Source organism: Argopecten irradians, chromosome 10 (genome assembly GCF_041381155.1).
Source record: "Argopecten irradians isolate NY chromosome 10, Ai_NY, whole genome shotgun sequence".
NCBI lineage: Eukaryota > Metazoa > Mollusca > Bivalvia > Pectinida > Pectinidae > Argopecten > Argopecten irradians.
In genome coordinates this window covers 27964002-27986093 of record NC_091143.1, presented here as the reverse complement: position 1 = coordinate 27986093, position 22092 = coordinate 27964002, and the positions used below count along the sequence as shown (strand labels likewise).

Sequence of the window (22092 nt, the reverse complement as noted above, 5' to 3'; positions counted from 1 at the left end):
TAGGGAGATCCCACATCTCTGAATCTGTTGTTCCTGATATGAACTCTAGCCAAGGATTGGTTATGAAAGATGACAGGCTAGAACAACACTGGTAATGTAGTGTCACATCAGGTCATCGACATTGAAGACTTTCTCTGGCTTTCGACAAATTTGATATTGATATCTCATTATTCTGATGATTTGGACTACCAGCTACCAGACATGCCGAGTCTCTTCAGTGGATGGAGCAGTGAGGCGAGAAAGCACGCACAATGATAATGGTTATCATTAAGAACCAATGAAAGAAATATGATACACTGTAGTCACCATCTAACATTTTGTCTATGCTATGTATAGGAAATAAACAATGAATGTTCTCATTTTCAAAGGCACAAACGTTCTGGAAAATGATATAAACGGAAACACAGGCTTAGGTTATATTTGTTACTCTATCAGTAGGTGTTGGGCTGTAATAATTATTTTTGAGACGCTGGTCAGCGTCAGCGGTTTGGAGTTCGAAAAATAGCATATGCCCATTATACGCACCTGGTGATGTTTTGTAAAACTAATGAGAGTATTAATTATATTTTGCATTTCTATATATTTTTGTTTTTGTTGGTGTTTTTATTGATTTATTGATTGATAAGATATAAAAAAAACTGATTACGAATAATAATTTGTTGTTGGGAAACATTTTTGCTGCGTGAAGACAAATATGAAAAATTTGCTGAAAAATTACCATTTTTGAGCTTAAAATCTTATTTTTTCATTTCCTACATACAAATCGCTACATATATTGGATTATTTGGTCCTGATATGTACTTGTTGTTCTATTGTGGTCATTTTGATACCTTATTTGTCTAATTCAGTTGAAAAATGTCGAATGTTATGAATATTTTTTTTTTTAGTGAAATTCGTGATGGCGGCCATCTTAATGACGTCATTACCGGAACTTATACAATGTTAACAATGTTTTTTTGTGTTTTTTTTTTTTTAAACTGATTATAAGTGGACAAAAAACTAATTAGAAATAATTGTTTGCTGTTGGAAAACTTTTTGCTGCGTCAAGCAAAATATGAAAAATTTACTAAAAAATTACCATTTTTGAGCTTAAAATCCTATTTTTTCACTTTTGCGTAAAAATCACTACATATATTGGATTATTTGGTCCTGATATATTTTTATTGTTCTATTGTGGTCATTTTGATATCTCATTTGTCTACTTCGGTTGAAAAATGTCAATGTTATGACTATTTTTCATGTTTTAGTGAAATTCGAGATGGCGGCCATCTTGATGACGTCATAACCGGAAGTTCATCCCAACTTATGCAATGTTAACATTTTGATTTGTGATCAGTGGGTCATAAGGCTTAAGAAAAATATTGGTTCGGAAGTTTGGGGGGGGGGGTGCATGTGGGACCCTCCTAGCCCATGGCCTACAACCTTTTCTTGTTAATCACCATCTCATTAAATCTGTTACATATACCTTGTCACAAGGTCAATACGATTAATAAGGAACCCGAAAATACGAGAAAAAAACAACCCCAAAAACTACAAAAATACTATCGACCACGACGAGACTCGAACTCGCAATCTTCCGATTCGAAGTCGGACGCCTTATCCATTAGGCCACGCGGTCTTATTAAGTTGATTTTATTACTTGGTATGAGCAGCTGCATTTTATAATGGCATCCTGCATCTCAATTACAACAATTGAAGTAGATTATTGATCAATGTGTTATGTAATACAAAGGGTGTTTTCTTTGACTTTAAGGAAATTTACATCAACATGAAATTTTAACAGAAGAGATAATTTAGGAGAAAAAAAATCAGTTTTTTTCATATACATATTCAATGTTTTTCATCATCCCAAAAACATATCTCTGGAATGATAATACCGTGCAATTTGCCTATTTGTGCAAATCGTTCGGACTACATACACTGCATATTCATCATTACATTGTAATTTAGAAGATATGGTTGGTTTTCAAGAAAAATATAAATTGTACATGTACTTTACCTATTTCCAAATTTTTTGACTACACATTGTCATTTTCAATTACATTGTAAGTGTCTTTCGTGTTACGAAGGTGAATTTTCATTATTTCAATACTATCTTTTATTCTGTCAAAGGAAATCTACGTTTTCTATTGAAAATGTATTTTTTTATATTTAAAACTGTCCGAAAGTCCTTTTATCCTTGTACACGATCAATGGTGTTTCTTTCCTTACGATTAACAAGGCGACATTCATCAGTAAACAGTAGGCCTAGATTCGATTCCAGACCATTTCATTGATCTTTTGATAGCGATATTTCGCCTAAATTACCCAATATAATTTATATCCACGTTAAACTTATAGCGGAATGAGGGTACAATGTTCATGTCAAACTATCAAAAGGATCTGCTGTGATAATACCATGTCGGTTAACAACTGATAAATAAATGACTATATCACGCATGCGCATGGTAGATTGTATATGATACCGTGTATAATCATATTTGGTTGAGATAAAGTATATCATCCGTAAAACTACCAATACACGATGTTACCATGCCTGATATATGGTATATCAATAAGTATTTGCACCAGTATGATTTCTATTTGATGATATTACAAAATTTGCGTCAGGTACATTTGTAACTGTTTGCATGTCACTTGATGATAAAACGTACAATGAAATATGGTTGCCAGTATTCCGTATCCTCACTGACATGGCTTATCTAAAAGTGTTATTTCAAATATGGAAATTTTCTCTCGGCTTATATAAAAAGTGTTATTTTTATTTTAAGTATAGGATTTTTCTGTCACCAAGCATACGTGATTTTTATTCGCAATTTTATATATGAAATGACAACTAATTTTCTCAATGTCTGGTCGTTCCTGCAGATGTACTTTTTCTTTCAGGCATGCGTGATCGCATTTATAAAGTATACAGACACCAGCAGATTGATACTGACTTGGTGTTAAGTGTAATCGCACATCATATGTACACTACATGTACAGTAACTAAAACGTTGATCACATAAAACGAAATCTATAGGGGTGAAAATATAGAAAACATAAAGTCTTGCCCGAACCAAGTAAATGAGAAAACCCATATTCCCTAACACGTACGATTTTTAGGGACAGTGTACTATGTATCAGCATGGGCAGACATAGAAAAATTAATTTTCATTTCAGATATAACATGAAAAATAAAATAAAAAATAAAATGAAACATGCAATAAGGAAAGGCATATATTTGATTAATACTTTAAGATAAAACAAGTCAGGAAGACAAGAAAAATAATCGCTATTAATTTCTTTTGTACAGAGTGTTTCAGAAAACATATCCCGAATTGTTATAATAATTTTGTCTTAAGTGTCGATAGTTGTACATGAATGAAGTGCAGACGATTTGCACAAATGATATATTCGTCCAGTAACATGGATTGTGGATATAATTAGTTTTATAATCCTATTTACAGTCAGAGTGATGTAAGGACGTGTCAGGTTTGTAGGCGGAGGAAAGCCGGATTACCGAGAGAAAAACCATAGGCCAGCGGTCCAGTATCTGGCAACAGCCACATATGTGGTATATGAACTCGCAACCCAGAAATGGAGGGCTTGCGGTGATATGTCGAGACATTAATGAACCACTCGACCACCACGACCGTTTGTCAGCGGTGGAGCATCTTTAAGTAAAATATGTAATAAATTAGCGTTTTTTTATAAACTTCAAGGAAAATCAACACTGACCACGAAATATGAACAGAAGATATGACATAGGACAGATATGTTAAATCTATTACTGTATTTAAATGTAAATCACGTAGCCTAAATACACTGCAAAATACCAGCAGCACACCCACAACAATTATTGATAGAACACTGAACAATCACATGCTCGAAAAAATGATTTGATAAAATAAAACAAAAAAATATCAAGACTATAGTAAGAAAAACAAACTTCTCATGTCTAAGCCAAGAAAATGAATCAGGATAGCTCCTTTTTAACACGCATGAATGATAAAAACATTGTAAATTTTTACCGATTGCTATAACGTGACCAGACATTGAAAAAAAAATCTTTGTCATTTTATATATACAATGTATGCTTGGAGACTGAAAAGTCTTGTATTTGAATAACTACTTTCAGATAAGACGTGTCAGCTAGAACAAGGAAATTTGGCTACCACATTTCATTGCGTGTTCTATCAAATAACTTGTAAATAATGGCCAGACGTGATTTAGTGATTGCATTGCACAGCTTCGCCGATGTAGTCTTGTTATTGAAAAATAGCTGGAGACAATGCCGTAATGCAAATACATGACAAAGAATCCTGTTGAATATATTGATATAGCATGTACAAGGCAATATAACATTTCATTTATTATGCACATGTCATTTAAATAGATAAGATAAGAGTTTATATTATAAATAGCACTAAATACAATGATCCGTACAATAGCAAATATGGTTGCCGATTTCATACTATCACAGTAGCTAACCGACATGTATTTAAAACAGCAAATTATCTTGAGGATAGATACACGTTCAGATGTAAGCAATGTAAGCCCAAACAACATTTTTTTTGTGAATAGAATTTTTGGGCGAAATGTCACTAAATTATTAAAGACATTTGCCGACAGCACACGTGTACATTGTATGTACAGTATGATAACTGCTATAGCCCAAATTCACTAGAGATTGAAGAGATAATAGCACCTACCTTGTTAACGTATATGTATATAAATATGTTGTCTAGTGAATATTCCAAAATAAACCAAAACAGATGGAAACAATATTGAACTTGTTAGTTATTGAAAGCGACTAAATATAGGATATTATTTTTTCTTTTTTCTTCCTTTTGCTCTAGAGTTTGTCCGCTGGCTTAGACTCATCATTGTCTTTCCGCTCCTGCTCATAACTCAACCATACATGTACAAAGAGTGGAACGACTGGTTTGTCCATTTTCAGTATGCTGTGACCGAGTGGTGTATGTTGTCCGGTGTCGTTGGTGATATTCTACATTTGATACATGCATCATCACCTTAATGACCTGAAAATACTTTGCAGTCTATCACCCCTTTATCGATCTTTCATTTATAACTTTTCACCTTAAATTGTTCCGAAAACTGTGTAATGTCGTTCATGTTTATAGGGAGGTTAACGGAACATTTACCTTTCAAATTCCAACTAATTAAGACGACGAAGAAACCTAAAACAAATCTATATTACCTCTGAAGAGCTAAAAAGATCAAACTACATCGCTAAAACGTTGGTGTTTATTGACAAACAAAGATAAAGAAAATATTAACATATAAATGCCGTTCAAAGATATGACTAGTTCAAAACGTCAAGTGGTAAGACAAAGATTCACCCCCTCCCTCCCACCTAAAAGGGTACGTGCTCTAGCAAATAAAGCGTGTGACAACGCTTATACATTTCCTATGAGGCTAAAATCACCTCACTTAACATCAAGGCACTTGTAAATGTTATAAAAGATCACTACAGTATCCAGAAATATAAAATTTTTTAATAAAAGCGATTCCTTTCAAATGAAATTTGAAAATGATTGGAAAATATGGTTGCCATTGTTAGGAATATGACATTTAAGGTTTTTTTTATGCATTTTTTTTATATGGCCCTCATATCCATATTATTATATCATACAAGGTTTTTTATATGTCCGTCCATATCTTGGCAAAGCACCAAATATTTTGGGAGGTCCCTGATCACATGTTATTTATTAATGTATGTTTTCCCATTACGTGTGAGATCTTTTTTTTCTTAAAATTGGATAGCTTCGCTATGGCTAATCGATGTGAAATGAGGTGTTTATATATCACAGTATGTAGTCTCCCCACTTTCTTTTGTCAGTCCATGTTTTGTCATTATGTCCATCCATGTTATCAGTTGTCATTCTGATACTACACGTACAATGTAAGTCTGTCAATTCTGTTTGTCTACAAGTTTTAATGTCTGTCTGTTTGTTCGTCCATGTTTTCTGTTTTGTTTACTCTTCCTGTTCATCTCATTGTGATGGTGTCAATACATGTTGTATACTTTAGTTTTGCTTATTTCTGACTCATTGTTTTGCTTATCTGTCTCTGGTGTTCAAATTTTCTTTTTGTTTTTATTTGTATCGTTTCCTACCGTTAATCTGTTATAATAAGATATATGAATGTGCAGGCTGAGTGTGTGTATCTGTGTTCACTTTGCATGTTATTTTTGTATGTAGTTCTAAATCTGTACAATATTAATATATATGTAAAAAAAAGACTTTTGAAAAATAAAACAATTATAAAAAATAATCACCTCACAAACTGAGACGTTCTGTTAGGATTATATGATTATAATCTTGTTTGATTGTAGATATAGACAAACAGCCAGAGATAAGATGAGTGATGTAGTTAGCTTTGATATTCCTGAGTAGTTTTATCAATACGTGATTTGAGAGCCGTATAATATGAATCAGACGCTGCCGCGCATTAATATGTTTTTGTTTTGTAATTTTGTAATAAAGCCGGAATATTATTTCGATACTTCAGTGAAGTATACTGGGGAAGGCATCGAACAGTACGCCCACTAGTTACTTTGTAATGAGAACGGGCGAACCAGTCGTCGACTTAATAGTTACATGTACAAATGTACTGTCAACCAACTTATTGATTGGATTTCGCTTTTTACATAATAAATCTTTGTTTGCATTGAAATTAAAGAGTTTTCGTGGCTATTCGTTTTCGCAAATACTACATTACCACGACAAAACGCGAAATTCAATAGCACGCGAAAAAAATGGTTTACAGTAATCCTACCTAGAGTAGAGACTATCGCTATTGCATACGTTGGTGTTTTTTAACACATGAGCGAATTCTCAAAAGACTCAAAGATAGGAATGTTTGATACATAGGGAAAACGTCACAGAGAATATTTTCAGGAAGTCTGGATTGTAAACATATAATAACTCTTAAGATAGGAAAATAAAAAAAAATACAAACATGTAATTTAATAGCAAGAAACATTTATTTGGATTTCGTACTAAAATACACATTATAACAACGTGATTGATTGTCGGTTACACCTCGTACGATGAATCTTCGTACGCTTTGGTCAGAGAAGATATACATTTATACATAAGACATCGCATGAAGATAGTGAGGAGGCAGGTCAAAATATTTGTTTAGTTTCATGACAGACATTTCAAAGAGTAGAACTGTGATAAATCCTTTTCAATCTGTCGTTGTACCTAAATGCAATAATTTTCGGAATGCTGTTAGGGTAAGATGTCTTTTATATATCATAGCGGTATATCAGATCTATCTCTGGATTTTATTCGGAAACATTAGGTGTCTCCTATGTACCTGGATAACACAGCATTATAGAGTCACCGGGATGCTGCATTTAAATACAACTCGTCATCTACAGAACACTATGGAGAAACAATGGATTCCGTACGTAAGCGTCAAGTAATGTTGAGACTTGGTTTCAGTTCGTGCCATTTATTTCTAAGCGTCTGTTTGACATCGTCATCTGCAAAAATGGCGTCGATACTGGAGAGAGATAGCTGCCACACAGACTTTCGATCAAGTCCGAACGTCTGAGCTGCTATACCGTATTCCTCAGCCAGAGTGGTGTCAAACATGCCTTTATCATCGGTCTGCAACAACGTAAACAAAGTATGAAATAAAGGAAACAATATATAATCCGAGCATCAAGAGCAATTTGAAAACAACAAAGCTCGCCAATGGCCATGCACGGAGACAGAAACGTGGTAATTTTGGCCCTTTTTGGCCACTTGAAATTCGCAAAACCAAGATTGTCAATACTGATCACAACTGCAGAAATCCATGTCAGTTGTTAAAAATAACACTTGAACAAAATTTTAACCTGAAGATTCCCAAAGCAGACACCAGGATGGTTGCATAAGCCCCCTCTCGTCGAGAGGCGAGCTTTAAGAATTCTTTATGGATGTTCTTGCACAAAGATAAATAGTCACAAAAATGTGCATGTATAACTTCATTTTCAGAAATAGTCAAAGTTAATTATAAAATGTGTTGAAGACTGTCACAATATGTCTACATATAAGCTTTTTGATAAATTAAATTAGTTGTTGACGATGTTCTCGGAACAACTGAGTTAATCACAAGCGAGAGTATAATGTGACCGCACCGATACCAACTTTCTTTCGTGGCTACTAAATTTCACGATTTACGTTTCAAAACAATTTAGCGGAGATTAAGAATCTAAGATTTTATTTTGAATGGAAATATCTTTGAATTTAATTGTGCAAGAGTTGCCTAACATTAATTCGCGGAAAGAAACTTTCGCGAATTGACCTTAATCGCGAAATTAAAAAAAATCGTTAACAATAACGTTTATAGTATTGTTGCGTTTTCCTGACTATGTAACGCGTAGTCAATCATATTAGTTAAAATAAACACCAATATAATAAGAAATACGTAGTCTAAACTGGAATTTGATCTAGACAATAATTTAATGAAAGTACTAAGAAGAACTTAGCTTTGTTTTAACAGACCAAATCAGGATTAATGCCTCAACAAGTAACACTGCGATTTCGACATGTCTCCGTTAGTTGAGCCTAAATAGACGGAACATTTCAATGACCGTCACAATGAAGTCAAAAGCCAAGAGATACACGGCAAAGTGAAATGTTAAGTCTCTCACTAATCTGGAAATGCGTCAGTAGATGCAGTGCTGTTATGACACTATGTATACATCGATTCTTTTTACACATTTCGTAATTCAGCGTTTGAAACAGACATTCGATAAGTAAAGTTGTGACCATTCAGACTACAGCCGAGACACAAAATATACGTTTTTATGTTATCCAGGTGAATATCACAGGTCGAACGTCCTACTGGTCGTTCTATAAACCAGGCCCATTAAAGTGTCAATTTTCTAAAGAAAAACAAAGATATTGATGTCAAAATGATTTGATACATATAGAGATGAGAGTTTTATTATTGGAGACATTAGCAATGCATCCATTAGCTCGAACATTTTATGGACAAAACAAGTAAAACATCAACAATATGTTTTACATTATCCACTACAAAAAGGGATTTACTTACATGTTATTCAAAACGGATAATTACTACATTCGTAATTCGCCTTTAAGTGAAATGCAGCGAAGTTGGCAATGATGAATTTTTTATCCAATAATGTAACAGTTCGTAAAATAATCTTTACATCGTATATTGGCCATGGCGAATTGTTTTATCCATTAAATAATCTTTACACCGTATATAGGCCATGGTGAATTGTTTTATCCATTAAATAATCTTTACATCGTATATATATATAGGCCATGGTGAATTGTTTTATATAATAGTATAATAGTTCATAAAATAATCTTTACATCGTGCGCCTCAATCTGTTGGTGTTATTTTTTTTATTCAAAATGGTTATGTCCTTGCAAATGCGAACATAATTGTATCATAATCATTACATAACATTTATCAGATTGTTGTTACAATGTACATTGATTGTCGTTACCATGGTAACAGTATATGGTAACGGTATACACAAGAATTAAATAAATATGTAATTTCGGAAATGTTCAAAAGACACACAAGAGACAATTGAACAAGAAAAGTGAATTTTTGTACAATATATATCTATCTAACTTCGTGTTGATAAATATTAAGCTGTTTCACGCCAATAAATAATTGTGTCAAAGGATCGTACATAAAGATATCCAACATCAATCAAAACCTCGAAAAAAATCACGTTAGCTATATAATAGTAAGCAAAACCAAAATGTAATGAACAAAAACCGGGATCCGGTGTTTTGATGAAGACAAATAAAGTCATTTCTGTAACCAATGTTGTAAATAACTCTAAGCTTTGCCTATCAATAACCTTATCATACCAGCACAATGCCCAGTTCCGCCTGCTAGTGAGTGATGATGGAACCCACTCATCGACTCAGGCTATTGCCGCAGTCTGACAGAAAGGTCATTTAGATCAAATCGCACCAAAGCAAGTTATGAATTTATATGACATTCCAGACCTGTAATTAATTTGGCTGATGAGTAGGTACAATGAGGCGGAATACTGGTTTGTGTATTGACGAGTGGGGTTAGAATGCACTTTGTAAGGTTCGATTGTCGATATGGGGGGATGTTTTACGGCTGTTGGGCATATCCATGTATGCAAGGATCTTTATGGCGGATGCCTCTTGAACTCAAGATCCCCGACGACGACATGCTTCTAACGCTCTTAAAAGATTAGATGTTTCATAATTACAAATAATGGTGTTGTATTTTGTAGATTCATACCAATCGTTTGAAGACGCAATGACATAAAATGTTCGTTGATACTTTATTTTGTGGTTTGGAACTTCAAAATCATTTTGCGAATTAAGATATCCATGTTTAGTTGGTTACATAGTGTATTGTATAATACATAAAACCAATTTGGATGTTTTAAAATGCATGGTTCATTAACAGACCCGAACAAAAATTTCTACACAACTTATATAATGTTATACAGTACATCAAAGGATTGTAACCTATCGATGTCAATATATAAGTATCCTTTGACACTTACAGCCTCTTAAAACATGTTAAACAAGACATGATGACATACCAGTAACATACAAATATTAATACCTAATAATTATAATAAGCTAAATAATAGTGTCACCAAGGTTGCATTTACGTACATTGTAGTTTTTACTAAACACATTCGATTGAACTGACAGAAAGACTAGAATCGAATACATAGGACGTTCATATAAGTATTACAAATACTGAAATATTGGTAATATTAGAGTTGCAACTGTGACTATATGGAACAGCTTGCACCAACTACAGCAGTAATAATCGACAAGTCAACGGATGGTCAAAGATTATCCGGAATCAGAGCGATCTGACGAAACCCGTATCGATTGCCATCATAAATCATGTCATTCATGTTAATAAATCTATGCTAGCTCCCATCAAATTCAATTTTGAGAAGTGCCTAACAAAACTGATGATACTGCCAACGAATGAGGCATTTGCAGCGTAACATATGTGCTATGAGAATGTCCATTCCCCATTATCGAGGTGTTTTATAGCACAGTATGAACCGGAAATACACTGAGACTGGTAACAACCACAACAATCTCGGAAAATACTCATTAAGTATACCAATAAAATGTCGAGTATTCAAGAACCAAGGAGATGAAAGACATCTGGTGCCACGGTAAAAGAAAGTAAAGGAATATTCCTGGCATTGATCTAAAGCGTTTAAAGGAGAGAAGCTTGATTATAACTACACAGCCAATAAAATAAAATTGTGCTATGTTCCTCTTTTAAAGTCATAAAAATGGTTAAACAAGCACTTATTATCTCTAATCGTATTAGTCTAGCTAGCACATTGAGGCGATAAAACCTAATGGTTCTACTCAAACCCACTGTTGGTGTTTTCTTTATTTTTTCAACAGAAACCAAAATAATTTCGATCTACGTAAAAAAAAAAAACATTACTGTTTCATTATTACAAGTTATCATTTATTTGTATTTTTATTTAACTCTTTTTATGATGTACAAGAGACACGAATAAATGTAACTAGACCTGAAAGTCAATGGGAAACCAGTGCCATCTCCCGCTACTCTTTATTTGAAACCTTGGCATTTCAACGAAAGACGGGTATCACTTTGGGCCGTTTTACGGCCACTCAGTGGTAATTAATATTTCTCTCATGAAGAAGCATTAGGGTCGACTGCATATTGAATGTTGTATGCTTTTAAATCAAAATATCTTTTCTGGGCTCATGGTAATTTCAGAGGTCAAAGGTCAAAAGATAAAAATCCATATTCTCGAATCAAAAGATAAAAATCCATATTCTCATTGTTTAAATCCTAATTAATTAAATATTAGAATTGACTATTTTTTGCAGTTTGTGCATGTAAATTTTGGGTATGTGAAGTTCAGTTCAGAAAACTGATGAAAAATTTAAAAAAAATAATAGGTCACAGTGACCTTGTTAAGGTTTGTTCATTCGAAGCAATAAAAACTTTATATTTTTACTGTAAACTATAATTTTTAACAATTTGGTAATTAGGTATTGATGTTTAGCACTGCATAAGGATTTTGACATGACCTTAAGATGATAACATTCTAGGTTTACATTAGCTACATTGTAGGTCACATGCATAAATTATGTCAAATAAATAAATTTGACAGGTTTAATCATTTGGTAATAGGTAGATCATCCCGCTAGTGTCTGGAGGTTCCTAGTTTGAACCCTGGGCTGGCGTTACATTTCCTTCTCTCCTGTTACAGTATGATGAATTATAATCACGATGCGTGGGTAGCCATCACTTGATTGTGACTGCAGTTTAGATGACAACCATCAATGTCAATTATAACTGTTAGACTAGCTCATACTTTAAGATAGAATACTCTATAGATGATACTAAATCTAAACACAATGTCAATAGATGTAAACATGATGACAGTTCTCATGGAATTAGCATTTAGTCAACAACATCAGTGTAATTCAGTTGTGTCTTGATTCAGATCGATCGCTGCTAGACATTGTAACTTGGTTATCTAAATCGCTGTGCAGATAAAAATCACATGTGCATTCCAATGCTGACTCAGCACAAAGACGGAATTGCTATTCTTTCTGAAGCTCAATAAGCATTACACAAAGCTATGATGCTAGATACCATATGACTATGAGTGATATTCAATACATAGTTTCAGAGAAGTCGTTTACATGGAAACAGAAGTCTTTTGGACCCATGCCTACGTCCCCGGGGGTCAGCCCCATCATTTGTATAATTTTGAATTCCAGCCCTATAGGGATGCTACCATTGCATTATGAGTGCTAACCCATGCTTAGTGTCAGAGAAGAAGTCGTTTATATGCGAAGTTGACCCCCTTTTTGCAACGCCCCTCAGCCCCCCCCCCCCCCCCATCATTTATACAATGTTGAGTCCCTGCCCTGTCAGGATTCTACCATTGCATTATGAGTGCTATCCCATGCTTAGTGTCAGAGAAGAAGTCGTTTATATGGATATAGCCAAATTGACTCCTTTTTGCCCCGCCCTTCAGGCCCCGGCGGATCAGTCCTATCATTTTTTAAGTTTTGAATCCACACCCTATATTTTGCTACCATTGCATTATGAGTACTATCACATGCTTTATTTCAGAGAAGAAGTCGTTTTTATGGATATAGCAAAATTGACCCCCTTTTTCCCCAGTCCTCAGGCGCCAAGTGGGTCAGCCCCATCATTTATACAATTATGAATCCCCATCCTATAAAGATACTACCATGGCATTATTAGTGCTATCCCATGTTTAGTTTCCAAAATGCGGAAATAGCCAAATTGGCCACTTTTGGCCCCGCCCATCAGCCCTCATGGGGTCATGCAGTCCAACCATCTGTAAAATTTTGAATGCCCACCCCATAGAGATGCTATGAGCCAAATTTGGTCAAATTCAGACAAATAATTTTCATAAAGAAGTCAGTTTTGTGAAGTTGACGGACGCCAGCGCTAGATGACAGACGCTACAGTATGGCATAAGCTCACCATGGTCCTTCTGACCAAGTGAGCTAACAATATACAACATTAAAACAATGAACACTACGGCAATGTACAACAACATTAACACAACATACAGGAACACTTAGTTCAATACAATGTACAAGAGCATTAATACAATGTACAAAACTAATGCAGTGTACAAAACACTTATACAATGTACAATAACACTGATACAATGTACAACAACACTAACACAATTACAACACTAATACAATGTACAACGCAAATACAATGTTCAATACTAATAAAATGTACAACACTAACACAATGTACTAACACTAACACAATGTAAAACACTAACAAAATACACAATAATACTAATACAATGTACAACAACACAATTACAATGTATAACAATACTAATACAATGTACAACACTAACACAATATACAACAACACAAATACAATGTTTAACACTTATACAATGTACACAAACACCAATACCTATACAACACCACTAACTCAATGTACTTATACAATGCACAACTGGACTAATACAATGTACAACAACATTTATACAATGTACAACAACATTTATACAATGTACAACATGTAAATACAATTAAAAAATACAATTAAAGTATACATTTCACAAAAGATCACATAATATATATATATAACAACTGACTTACCCCAATTATACAGGGATGCTTCCTATTGTACCAGAACTGGAACTGATGCTCGTCGTAGTTAGGAACAGTTTGACCTTTCACATTGGAGGTCAGACACAATTCTGCAAAAAAGTTACTCAAAGATAGAGCATGTGTTTTGATCCTTTGTAAAGTTACAAATAATTAGAGTATACTTCATACAGACTATTCCTGTTACTTTTAAAGACCTTGTTGAGAATACTATGATGCTGTATTGTGACTTAATGAGATGTCATGTTATAGTACTGACCTAATGGGATATTGTGCTGTACTACCAAGTCCACTAACTTTTGATTACCACCACACTGTGGCTGTAAACATGTCCCATGTCCAATTCTACCAATCCTTGACCCTAGTTCTCTTAACAAATCTTCTGTTTCCTCTGGGGCAGCTACCTTGAGTGGAAAAAAGGAATATATACCTCCCATTACCAGTAATAACCTTAATTTGATAACTCTGTATTAAACAGTTTGGTCTAAATAAGCATTTCTGAACAGAACATCCAATTTAATGCTTATGCTACATCAAGGAATATTGTGTGGATTAAGCTAATGATGATTAAACCAGAATTTTTTTTTAAAACACTTACATGCTTTGGTGTATTACATAACGATAAGAATATCAATTGAAAGTGATGAATTCTGATGATTATATAATACTTTTTAAACAAGAGTCCATGGGCCTTAACAGTCACCTAAGTTTGTTTAGAATGAAACAGAGACATATAACACTTATACTGGCCCTTGAAGTCGGTCAGTGATTTTATAAATTTGACATTTTAATCTATGATGAGTATTTGCTTCCATCAAACCTGTGAACTCAAAAGATTTTTTGAAATTTTATGACTTGTTAATTTGACCTTGTTTGCCTATTTTCCTATGAAAATTGAGCAAATAATGTTCATAAATGTATTTTTCATATATAAACTGATGTAAACTTGACCCCTCCCCAGGGGGAAACATGAGACCCCAGGGTCATATAATTAATAATTAACAATTTTCATAAAACACCTTAAGACCTTTCTATATATAGAGAGTATTTGATTATACCATTTCCAGAATTTAAGAAGAAAATTTTTGAAGTTTTAGCCTATTTGCCCCTTTTGGCTCAATCCTACTGCCTAAAGGGAGTCAGCCAGGACCAATATGGATATGATATTAAAATGCTATCTCTGGCTAATAAATATTATCAAGTTTGACTCATTTCCTATGAAAATTGAGCAAAAAATGCTCAAAATATGTTTTCACAATATAAACTATAGTAAATTTGACCCCCTCCCCAAGGGAAACATGAGACCCCAGGGTCATATAATTCACAATTTTTTGTAAAAGACCTTAAGACCTTTCCATCTATGAAGAGTTTATGATTCTACTTATATTTCCAGAATTTCATTAGAAGATTTTTGAATTTTAAGCCTATTTGACCCTTTTGACCCTGCCCTTAGGGCCCCTGAGGTCAGTCATGGAAATTTTGTTAATAGGATTCAATGGCCATCTCATACTGATAATTCTGACAATATCTGACTCATTCCTTATTACAAATGACCAAATATTGCTCAAAAATGTGTTTTCCCTATATAAACTACAGTAATTATATCCATAAACTTAACCCCCTCCCCAGGTGGAAATGAGAGACCCCAGGGTTATATAATTCACAATTTTTGTAAAAGGACCTTAAGACCTTTCTATATATGAAGAGTATTTGATCCCACCACATCTGTGAGTGGAGAAGAAGATTTTTGAAATTTTAGTCAATTTTACCCCTTTTGGGCCCTCTCACAGCCCCTTGGGGGATGAAGACCATATAAATATAAGTCACAATTGGATTGGCCTTATGCCTTAGAAGGTTTGTGCAAAATTTCATTGAAATTGCTTAAGCAATTTTGGAGAAGAAGTCGAAAATGTAAATTGTTTACGGACATATGACGCATGACAATGGACAAAAGGTGATTAGAATAGGTCACTTTGTCTCAGATGACCTAATAAAAAAGCTGATTTCCCATGACTTTTTTTGCACATTGATCTTTATTTTATTGTCTTTATTTTTTCTTACCCTTGTTACCAAATATTTTTCAAAGATGATCTTACACCATATAAATTGTGTATGAATACCATGTGCATGTATATCAATTTGTGAAAAAAGGTTGAAATGTCCCAATCACCCAATCACCCCATCCACATCACATAATATTTGATAATCACATTACAGAATGAGCATTATACCTCAGCCAAGTGTAAAGAAAGCTTTAGTCCTCTGTTGTGGGCCTCAGTGAACACGGGCAGATAGTCCCTAGCATCTCCTACCTGTCAAATTACAATAAGATAATTAGAAGTGTAAATATCAGAAAGAAGTCTATAAAAATCACCCAAAGTACAAGGGAAATGTGCACGTCTCTATATTCAGGTGGTCTTTACACACAGGTCAAATTCTGTTATAAATGACCATTTAGGACCCTAAGTGGTCTTCTTAGGCAGGTGATCATTAATTAGATGTGCTAGCTAACTTTAAGCCAGGTTTCACTGTAATTCCATTCATTTTAATGTCATCTGTTTGGCTTTGCTTTGTTTATTTTATCAAGGTTATTAAAAGACTTTAGAGTTTAGAGAAAGCCATCAAACCCAAAGAAAACAAACATGGACCTATGAATAGATCAATACATGGCAATTATAAGGTGTTTGTTTGAAACTTGTAACCCTGAGGTAGAGCGTATAATACAGTAATAGTGGTAGATAATCAGGCCTCCCCATACACTTTACAACTAGCTATAGCACATGTAACAATAAACTACACTTTGTACATCTTTGGAAAAGTATTTCATAATAACAGAATGTATATAATAGAACATTAGTTACTGCACATAACAGATACATGCACTAAATGTACCTTCAGTAAACACTATCTAATTGTGTTATCCTGATGTTGGATATATACTTTGTAAAACAAAGGGTCCTATTGTTTGTCTGGTGGGTACTTAAAAGTAGCTGTCAAACATCAAAGATAACCTTGAGATTAATGTGCACAGACAGAAATGAACTGTGTACCTAACTACAAGGGAGATTTACTCATTAATCATAAATATTTCTGACATGTTAACCTCTGATGATATATACATATACCTGTTCAACACATAATCAACAATCATATTGAAACTATGTATGTGTAACAGAAGAGGTGAAATAGCAGCAGCCAGACAAGGATTCCAACGCTGTACCGACTGGGCTACCAGGTCATCAATGACCGACCCAGTCCATTTCTGGGCACTTCTTAAATAAAATTATCAAATGATTTTCAAAATCACAATTACAAGTAAAACACTTTTTCTAAGCGCATATAACATTAACATACTGTTGAAGATGCTCCACCGCTGACAAATATTATTTTTTCTCAATAAATAATTATTAATTATTAATGAATATTATTTTTCTTCAGTTATAAAAGTTACTTACTTTATACCATTAATTACCACCATTGAAAAGTTTGAGCATCTAATTTTACTTCAAGATGAAAATAAAAAATAATTCATTATTCAAATAAAGGCATATAAAATCTGTGGCACTACATTTCTGTATGTCCTATATGGAATATGAAGTAATGATTGCGCATGTACCAAAAGCAAAAGTATTTTATATCATTTTTGGTGTTAACTAGACACATATACATGTATATACATGATTAAATACCATTTATTGTTCAAATGTTTATTCTCTGTCGGCAGTGGAACATCTTTAAACTTGGACAGTAATGTTATTTTTTGTTGTTGTAATTTTTCATATTCTATTGCAGTAACTGTAATACAAATATAATATTTGAGGTGTACTGTCTACCAACTTAATTCCGCGGCCACTAAACAGCCTTTCTAGCGATTCAATTTTACAATTAAGAGTAAGATGATTCTACTTTTAAATTATCTGTGCTAAAAAATGTTCACAGCAATTAGGTTCTGCAAATTTTAATTTCGGGCAAAACACGTGAAATTTTATCGCACATGAAAATTAAGTTTGTTTACAGTTAAGTGCATGTATGTACAGTGTATATTGTTATTTAACATTATTGATATATTAGCTTATTAGTATTATTTATGGATTAACTTGAATAGATTTTTTATGTTATGGAGATATAACACAAAAATCTTAGTGTACTCTAAATAAACCGCGAAGCGGTTTATGATGAGAGTACACTCAGATTTTTGTGTTATATCTCCATAACATAAAAAATATATTCAAATTAATCCTTATTATTCAATTTACTAAAAAGATAATCTCTTCAATATTCAAAATTCATTTTGGGACTCTTTTGTTTATGAAATCATTACGCCGTCATCTTAGCCAATCAGAAGCAACGTTATAAATGGCGATGCCATTTTTTCCTTTATGGGCTGATAAAGTAAATTTTTAAGCCAATGAAAATGCTCGTAACAAGCAAAATTGAATTATTAACATATAGGCATTTAATATAGTGTACATTTATTCATTACCTTTGGGTCACCACTGAAATCCAGCCCCACTACTACTCCCTTACTGATGTCTTTATACCGATCTGCCAACTCCATTGTAGTACGAGCAATATCTACCCCGAGTCGTCGATCAATTGATAAAAGAAAACGAACAATAATATCCAGGTGAGACATGTCCTTTATTGCCTTTAATACCGCCTCTACATATAAATCCCGAGTTAAGCCTGTAGCAGTTATCTCCCTTGGAGTACTCCTCAACTCAATGTATTTAACATTGTCTTCAGCAAATTCTTGAATTACATCACAGGTAATCTGAAAAAAAATAATTAAGAGAATAAGTTGTCAACATTTACTCAATGCATTTCAATATTTTCTTTATAATTGACTGAACCTGGATACACACTTTTAAATATCATATCGATTGTTTCATAAAGTAAAGAATTACTGAAGACTATGCAGTCAAAACTGCCATAGCGATCACCTCTGTAAACATACTGTACCACACAATATGATCTGTGCATAAAGACTATTCTTTCGCTTTAGTGGTCTTTATAGGCAGGTTTGGCTGTATTTGATTTAAAATATATGTTTCACTAAGAGCTAGTGTTATGGTAATGTTAAAAAGATAAGTCTTTTGAAAAAATTTCTTTCAGGTCTTATCTTGCTTTATCTCACATATGAACAGACAACCGTTCTTGCAACGTCTAATCAAGTGACATAAGGCTCTAATTCTAATAAATCTTAAGAGTAATAAGTAGTGCATAGGTTATTTTTTACTTACCATATATATATCTTCTGCACAATTTGATAGAGTTTGCATCAATTTCAATCTCTTAAAAGAACTGAAAAAATTAAATTTTAAAATAGCATTTTAATTATACAGTACAAAAACATATTTCCATCCACTGCATTTCATAGTTTGATAATTAGTCTTATTTTGTAGTGCATGTATAAAGAAATTTATTTGCCTTATGCATCTAATTATTATGATAAATTACATTTTCTTAAAGAACTAAAAAAGCACAATCTTAATTAATTTACTTAATTATATTATAATATTTTTCATAAGGTCATAAGCAGCGTATCTTGATATTCAAAGTTGCTTACACTGTAAGGTTATCTTTAACTAGGTTTCCATAATAAACAAAACACTTACTCTTCTAGTGGTTCTGTCTGTTGTTTTCCAAACTTCACGCTTGATATCTCTTCTTCTCTTCCTTTCCTCTTAAGTAACTTATTTATTGTCTCTTCACTGATAGAACCATTGATATGAGCATGCAGCTCCTGTATTTTAATAAGCAACAATTTCAGCATAATTAGTTTTCAAATTTAAATTTAAAACTCAAAATGCAAACTGTGTGAATCCTTGTATCTCACACAAGCTTGCAAAATTTTTTTTATTTCACAACCCGATGAAATTGAAAAATAGTTACATCAATGCTTATAATTAATTTTTCAGACTACTCGACAAAATAAATATCTTAACACATACAATTCCTTTGATTTTCCAAGGGATTATTTTTCCATATCAATATGCAATGCGATTAACATCAACGTCTCTATTGTGATGTCACAATAATGTTGAGTTTTCACACCATTCTCAGATTATTTTTTTTTCAAAGTGGCATGAAAAAAAAGAATTAGCCAATCAGAAAACCAGATTTAATATGAAAGCAAAGAAAAAACAATTATTACTGAATGCATAAATGTAGGCATACAATAATGGCACATTAACATTATTAAGCTTTGTCCGAGTCATCTCCATGATTTCTTCAGTGAATAACATGTAATTGAAACAAATTTTAAAAAAAACCTTATTTATCATACCTGTTATTTCCATGTACTTCAATCATGCTGAGTTTACATGATAAGGAACTTTAAATGACATATATGTATATGCCCTCCCCAATAGGTTCATATTTTATACAAAAGTACGTTGTAACAGAAAATATTTCCTCTTAATTTCTTACATTTGTATTTTGTTAAAGGAGTAATTGTAAATTACTAAAATATCTGTAGACATATATTGTACAGTTTAAAATGCATACATGTACAGATTCTGTATACATTAACATTATGTTGTATTTGTTTATCGTTAAAGGCCCACTACCTTTCCGGAGCAAAACATAAAGATTTCTTAAAAACATCAATTACCTCAGAAAATATATACCGATGGCTTAAGATGAGGTTACAACACCAAACATATGCAAGATTTCCTGCGTAATACATGATAACAATGGAGAGTCATTCTCGCTGTTTTACCGTCTGCCGCAGTGATAGTCAACTACCCCGCGGTATTTAGGACGACGGGGGAAAACATAAGACGACCCGCGTTATGAAAATTAACATTTTATTTATTTTGATTAAATTGTTTAGAAATTGATAATAAGTGTAGTATTAACGTTAAGTTAATAACTTTTGTCACTCGACAAAATTATTAATCTCTTTTTACATTCCCATTTTAAAAATCTAAAACCGTTTCGGAAAGGTAGTGGGCCTTTAAATACATGTATAATTTACATGTAATTATAGTTATCTCAACTTACAACTTTGGGGAGGTGATGATAAAAATCTTTGCTATCCATTTTCCACCTAAAATTGGAACATTAAAAAAAACATCAGATTCACGAGTATCAAAGTATTGATCCAACACATATAATTTTAGAAATCAAAATTTGCTATTAATGCCATAATTCATTTTATGTGAGATGTAGTGCTGTGTGACTACATATAACCACTGGTAACTCGTGTGTATTTTCTGTTCACATCTGACATTGTTGATTGTCGGGTATATCGAATACACATATAAATATTGTGACGATGAGCACAGGCGTCTGCTTCTGTTTTGATAAATATATAAATAACCTACCCCTACTATAGGATATATTTTTTTCCAAAACCAGATGCACACGCTTGTGCGATGAGTGACTGACAGCACCAGATTAAAAACTGTCGAGCAAACTGCAAAGAAATCAATATATCGTGATGCTAAGATTTCTTAATTAGCAACAAAATCGCATAAAACAGTAGATAAACATGCTTACCTTTGGCTAACCGGCTTCACATTGTTAAGGTCAAAGGTTATAGGGCTATTTTGTTTTTCAACGCAAAAGAGTTCGCGTAAAGGTGCATTCGCTTCTGATACATGAACTGAGGAAATTTCCTTTGAACAATTTTTAAAACATTTTTTTTGCATAGAATCTATCCGATTTTATATTTCTGGTTGATTCTAAATTAATGACGTAGCATTATAGAACATTAACTATTCTTTCAGATCATAATTTTTGTATGTTATTTTGTGTATTAGATATATATCATTTTTTTTGTCAATTTATTGTTTAGAGGAAAGAAGGAAAGAGTGTCATAAAATTTTACAAAGTGGTTCAAGAATAATGATATTTTAAAAATGAAACAACAGAAATTATGCAAATGTTCTGAGATGTTAGTGCAGACAGT

The 22092-nt window shown here is 33.1% G+C and overlaps 1 protein-coding gene and 1 non-coding gene across 2 annotated transcripts; both read right to left on the bottom strand.

Annotated features, from left to right (window-relative positions):
- Positions 1 to 1545: 1545 nt before the first annotated feature.
- Trnar-ucg (transfer RNA arginine (anticodon UCG)) lies at positions 1546 to 1618 on the bottom strand. Its single transcript has one exon. It is a non-coding gene; the product is annotated as a tRNA-Arg (tRNA).
- A 5354-nt stretch (positions 1619 to 6972) lies between these two features.
- On the bottom strand, positions 6973 to 21864 carry LOC138333549 (adenosine deaminase-like protein). Its single transcript, XM_069282000.1, has 9 exons — positions 21681 to 21864; positions 21183 to 21228; positions 19793 to 19920; positions 19418 to 19478; positions 18658 to 18948; positions 16406 to 16486; positions 14434 to 14578; positions 14166 to 14266; positions 6973 to 7625 (listed from the first exon to the last, which is right to left on the bottom strand). The coding sequence occupies exons 1-9, from the start codon at positions 21830 to 21832 to the stop codon at positions 7431 to 7433; spliced, it is 1200 nt and encodes a 399-aa protein (XP_069138101.1). The 5' UTR covers positions 21833 to 21864; the 3' UTR covers positions 6973 to 7430.
- Positions 21865 to 22092: the final 228 nt, after the last annotated feature.